This window comes from Quercus suber, unplaced genomic scaffold, assembly GCF_002906115.3.
Source record: "Quercus suber isolate HL8 unplaced genomic scaffold, Cork oak 2.0 scaffold_5, whole genome shotgun sequence".
Classification (NCBI taxonomy): domain Eukaryota; kingdom Viridiplantae; phylum Streptophyta; class Magnoliopsida; order Fagales; family Fagaceae; genus Quercus; species Quercus suber.
Genome location: NW_027069471.1, coordinates 3056242 through 3061950, shown reverse-complemented (window position 1 = coordinate 3061950; position 5709 = coordinate 3056242). Strand labels below are relative to the sequence as shown.

At 33.6% G+C, this 5709-nt stretch overlaps 1 protein-coding gene across 1 annotated transcript; it reads right to left on the bottom strand.

The window, feature by feature from the left end:
* Window positions 1–3932, bottom strand: LOC112039775 (thylakoid lumenal 15 kDa protein 1, chloroplastic). The gene is made up of 8 exons (XM_024072680.2): window positions 3752–3932; window positions 3498–3641; window positions 3201–3296; window positions 3013–3085; window positions 2518–2579; window positions 2137–2218; window positions 314–374; window positions 1–225 (listed from the first exon to the last, which is right to left on the bottom strand). The coding sequence occupies exons 1-8, from the start codon at window positions 3851–3853 to the stop codon at window positions 174–176; spliced, it is 672 nt and encodes a 223-aa protein (XP_023928448.1). The 5' UTR covers window positions 3854–3932; the 3' UTR covers window positions 1–173.
* Window positions 3933–5709: the final 1777 nt, after the last annotated feature.

The window sequence follows — 5709 nt, the reverse complement described above, 5'->3', positions numbered from 1 at the left end:
TTAAAATAAATGAAGGGGCTGGATAATGCTATTATTGACAACATATTATACAATAGCTACAATAATCAGAAGATGTCAAACTCAACTCAAATGAAAGCTGCAGCTCTTATTACAGATGCAGCAAAAGCCGCTCCCCTCTGTTAAAATATAATGTTTACTGGAGCAATAAAATTCTATTTGCAGAGCAGTGTGTCACGTGTTGGGTTTCCAGTTGTAGGATTCACCCTGATTTAATAATAAAAAAAGTGGTTTAAGTATGAACCAAGCATATTTAATATTTTAGAAGGCAAATGTATAGAAAAGTTTATCTTACCCATCTGCAACTTTGCAAAGGTATTCTCGTTGATCGTCTCTCAAGGGCACGTCTGTGAAGTCTGACCACATGCAAGGCAAATCAGTCAAAAAATAAATAACTACCTCATAACAGGATTGGCCTAAGTTCATATTTTAGGCAAGCAAACATTCCACATTCTTTCCATGGAATGTTAAAGCTCAAGCAAATTTTCCATAATGGCATTACTCATTAGTAAAAGAAATTTTAAGCTATGTAGGGAAGGAAAAGATGGAAGATTCACTTGCTACTCTGCTTGGAATTGAATTAGGTTCAAACATGCTGTGGTGGATTGGTGAAAGCTCATTTGGCATCATATAGTCATTCCCAAACATTCATTCATTTGCTAGCTAGACATTCAAAACAGATTGTCAACTCGGTGAGGCTTGTCAAAAAGGTTTATGACGGAGATATGCTATGTGTATTGCAGAAACATGTTGGAGAGCTATGACCATTTGTTTTTTTTATGTTCATTTGCATGCAGAATTTGTTCTTAACTATTGCATTTGTGTGGTGTGAACCAAGTTACCTTCACCTGGGCTGAAGTTCTTAATAATTCCCCTTAACTAATCTGCAGAAAAGAGGGTTCAAATCCTCCCTTTGTAAACTAGTTTGGGCTGCATCAATGTATCATGTTTGGATTCAGAGAAATGCTAGTGTTTAATGGAAGAATCTTGTTAGAGGAGACTCTAATGCAACAGATCAAAAATGATGTGAGGTTGCGTGCAGGTAGTTGCAAAGCAGTGACCAATTCACATGTTATAGGGTCTTATGTAGTAAGTGGAACATTTCTCACTGTTTTGAGCGCTAGAACAGGTTAAGGGTTGGTGTTCTAACCCTGTGCTGTTAGAGTAGCAGGTTTCCCTACTGAGAATTGGTGTTTGCATTTCTAGTTTGATTTTTTGATCAATAATATCACTTAGTCATTAAAAAACAAATGGGTGGAAACATCATCAAGGTGAAAAATGAACTTATTAGTTTGTGGGATCCCATGTCATCATACATAGTGGGATTATAGTATAAAGTGGCTCTTAAAACTAACTGTGTTCAAAATATCATGAAAAAACTTGACAGTTATTCATATCATTAGCCTAAAGCCCCGCATCAAAACTAATACACACACACACACACACACACACATAAAGCATATTTCATTTCCATTAAATGTCTCAACATTCACACAAGAAAAGCCTTAGTTTTCACACTTTTGGTGAACTTGATTTACATATACGGAGCTGACTGGCAAATAAGAACTTGAGTAACCAACCTTGATTATATGAAAGCTTTTGTTGAGTTGAATTGGGTTGCAAAGCATGAGCCATGTTGTTAGTATGCATATGACTTGCCACATAATTTTGCATTGACCTTCTTATTTTTAAAAGCTAATCTCCTTGCTTTTGCCCCCTTATATTAATCTAGTATTTTTAATAATCTCTGTCAAAAAGATCTTACAAATTATTTTTTCTGTAACAAAATCTAAGCAGCTTAGATAGCACCGGAAAATTAGTGCTGGCCTCCATGGGATGCATACATATCTAGCCAGCTTATGTTGCTGGGAATCTAGCTAGTATATTCAGAAAGTTCAGTAAATTACTCCATGATACCTGTACTACTAGATAAAGAATGACTCATGACAATTAGTAGATGACATTTCTGAATTATAAACAAGTTGGTTCCCTAGGTTTGATTAACTGCACATAGTGATATTCTCTTAAGACTAAAAGAGAATACCTCTGAGATCAACCCCCTTAAAAGTGAAAACATCAATTCTCAGAAAAATATCATTAAGCAGTGTTTCCACATACCAGCTCCTGTTATATTTGATCCCTTGAAAGATGTGTTGCCAGTAACAAGTGCACCTTCCAAGATAGCATTGCTCAAATTTACCTGCAGAAAAAGCGTATTTGCTAGGTTAATCTATTTTTTGTAAGAGGTATAGTGGAAACATTATCAGCTTTTAAGGATTTGTGTCAAAGGATTTTTCTAAGCTTCAAACTAACTGGTTTAAGAAGGCAAAATCCACTATAAAAAAAAGTCTGCAGGCTGGCCCTGTTTGATAAACGCTACATGCATAACAAGAATGCATACCAAATAGATTTCCTGGACTCTACAAACAATTAATACTTTCCTAGAAATTGAATCACACCTAAAAAAAAAAAAAAAAAAAGTCTAATAATAAACAATACCTTTGTAACATTTGCCAATGAAAAGTCTACACCTCTGAGATCAGTGTCTGAAAGATCAGCCCCTTTGGATATAGAAAGAAAATAGTAGATAAATCATTAATTCACTATAAATTTACAATTGAATAGTTTGTTTTTCACTCTAAAACACACAGTTTATCAATGTAATTTCAACTTCCTAGCATACAAGAAGGTATCTCATGCATCAACTATACACTCTACATGTTGTGAGATGCGGGCTGCATATAGCTGCAGCATAAGATTACTTTCCCTTGCATTCGCGCTCACACACCAAATGCTTGCCCTTTGCTAAAACCTTCTTACACAACCTTTACATGTAAACTCTACTTATTTGGCAAACATGATCATTATCATTGTCAAAAAAGTTATAACAGGTGAATTTTGATCATGTCAAATTATTCATATTCATACGTTACTAAACATTGCCCAATTTGGGCTACCCAACATAAGTACAAGAAAACAATACGAAAATTAAACCTGTTAAATCAGCATCAAAGAAGCTTGCACCAAGTAACTTTGCACCTTTAAAATTCGTTTGCCTCAATATAGACTGAAAAACCAATTCAATATATTGCACATTAATTAAATAAAACAAAACCCACTAACATATATGGTAAAATGGCAAGCCATTGCCAGCAAAATATTTGTATAAAATTAAATTAGACCGTCTTGAAGTCTTGCTTGATCAATGTCTTCCCGCTAAAGTCCTTCCCAGTCAAATCCTGGCCCCTCGTCACCTCTTGCCCGTACGGACCTCCACCCTTTACAAAAAAATTACCCACCAAATCACAAACAAACATGCGAATCACACCCAATTTCACAGCATGTTAAAAGGTTAATTGCAACTAATGAAGAGCTTCAGAGAAAGTGTCGAACACTCACAGTCACTTCAATTGAACAAAGTAACACCAAGTATGTAATTATTTTATTTACACGTGGCTAAAGTGAAATTATTTACGTACCTTGAAAGCGAGTGCCGGATCGGCAAATACAAGAGAAGCGGAAACTAGAGCGAGTAGGCTTGCCTTAGAGACCGATTCACCCAAACACACAATTAGGTTTCTCCGACAACCTTGTACTTCTAGAACCTTCTTAACTAACTGTACCTGTCTCCACAAACCAACAAGAATTAGCTAACGTGCGCCGGTTGTATATTGTAGTATAAATAATAAACAAATTAAGCTTAAAGGGGGGTGCGTAGTGTAGTGTAGAGTACCTGAGGCGCAGGATATCTCGAGAGAGTAGAGCAAGAGTTATGTGAGAGTGAGAGTGGGATTTTGAAGGAGGACAAGGAAACTTTGAGAATTGGAAAAGCCATTGCCACCAGAAAAGAAAGTGAGAGTGTGTACTTTATTCAGTTTTATCTGTTAAAGTCTGAAAATATGGATAATGTGAGCAATAATAAATGGAAAATTGTCTAGAAAAAAAATAAAAATTTTGGGCCTTGAAGAATGATTAACTGGGCTTTTCAGACTAATGGGTCGGGCTTGGTGGGCCCATTTGGACTATTGTTGTGTGGGGTTGGAAAGAGACTTTTCAACTCTCAATGGGCCCGTAAAGTTTGACGGTTGTTCAATTTGAAGGTTTTTGATTTGAGCAATAATGGGGATTTGTTTGTTCACCAGCCTAAATCAAAGTGTAGACTAGACTAAGAAGAAACTCGAAAATTTCTAGCAATGACTGATTTGAATCAACCTCAAGAGAGCGATGGTGGTGATGATAGTAACACGTTTCCAAATTTTTATCGGACGTCTTATAGTATAGACAATTATGACAATGATAAATTATAAAGGACCTTGCTTTTTTTCGTTTGATAGGACCCGCGAACATGACTAGAGATCATCTCCAACATGGAATTAATGGGCTTTGAGTTTAGTTTTGTATAATCTTATTTTGGTCAAATTTGGTATGACCAAACGAAATTTCTTTCTACCTTTGCTTGAGTCTTGCAACTCTATTTTTTATGGATTTCGTGAGAGGATCATAAAATAAAATAATTCACTTTTTTTTTTTTTTTTGGTTGCTGGCTTTCTAAGACACGATGTTTTTAATCTTTAAAATTTGAGATTGTTTTCATTTTGACTCTTCATATTTCAAAATTTTTGTCGTGACCCTGCATGTTTGATTCATTTTCATCTTTGCCCTTTATGCTTTAAAATTTTCATTTGTTCCTTCATGATTGGTTTAATTTTTTGTATGGTGCTTTACATTTTAAAATTTTAATTTTCATAAAGGGTTAAAATGAAAATTTTGAAACGTAAAAGACCAAACATAAAAATGAAACAAAGCGACTACATATCGAACGTAATATTATTGGCTTTGATTTTAGGTTTGTATGGTCATACCCCCATTGGAGTACATAAGAGGTAAACTCCTTGATCGAAGGTGTGAAACCTAGAGATCTTAGAATCAATCCACTACACTATCAGTTTATGGGATTTTCAAGGTATCTCTTGGATTAGGAGTTGAATAGTTTAGTTAATTTATCTGAGACACCATTTTCTTTTATAAAATAAATAAATAAATTTTGTATAATCATTTTTGGGTCAAATTTGGAATGAACAAAAGAAATTGTTCCTAATTATGCTTAATAGTTGATTCTTACATATGTATTTTGTGTGGTTTCATAAAATAAAATAATTAACTCAAAAAATTTTCCCTTTAAGTACATTTTTGGACATTAAAGTTTGTTTTCATTTTGGCCCTTTATATTTTAAAATTGCATATTTGATTCATTGTCATATTGGCCCTTTATATTTTAAAATTTCATGTTTGATTCATTTTTATATTAGCCTTATATGTTTCAAAATTTTCATTTTGCTCTATATTTAATTTAGTTTTTGTTTGAGCATTTAAACTTTAAAATCTTAATTTTCATGAAAGACTAAGGGTATGTTTGGTAATTGCTTTTTCCTCTTATTTTCTATTTTTGAGACTAAAAAACTTGTTTGGTAACCCAAAATGGATAAAAAATAAAAACTGTTCTCAAAATTCAATTTGTGAAGGAAATTGAAAACATGCAAAAGGCTATTTTCAATTTCTAATTTTCAAAAGTTAATGAAAACACGCATTAATTTAATGAATCTGTCTCATTTAATGAGTTAACATTAAGGTTCAAATTCTAGTAACAACATATTGTAGTATTTTTTATTTATTTTATTTAAAAAACCATCT

Excerpts from the sequence above, each read along its gene's own strand:
- LOC112039775 (XM_024072680.2), bottom strand. The coding sequence starts at position 3,853 with ATGGCTTTTCCAATTCTCAAAGTTTCCTTGTCCTCCTTCAAAATCCCA. Across the intron at positions 3,086-3,200 it reads TCAAGCAAGACTTCAAGACG|TCTATATTGAGGCAAACGAA; the intron begins GTCTAATTTAAT and ends TTGGTTTTTCAG. Across the intron at positions 375-2,136 it reads ATCAAATATAACAGGAGCTG|ACTTCACAGACGTGCCCTTG; the intron begins GTATGTGGAAAC and ends GCATGTGGTCAG.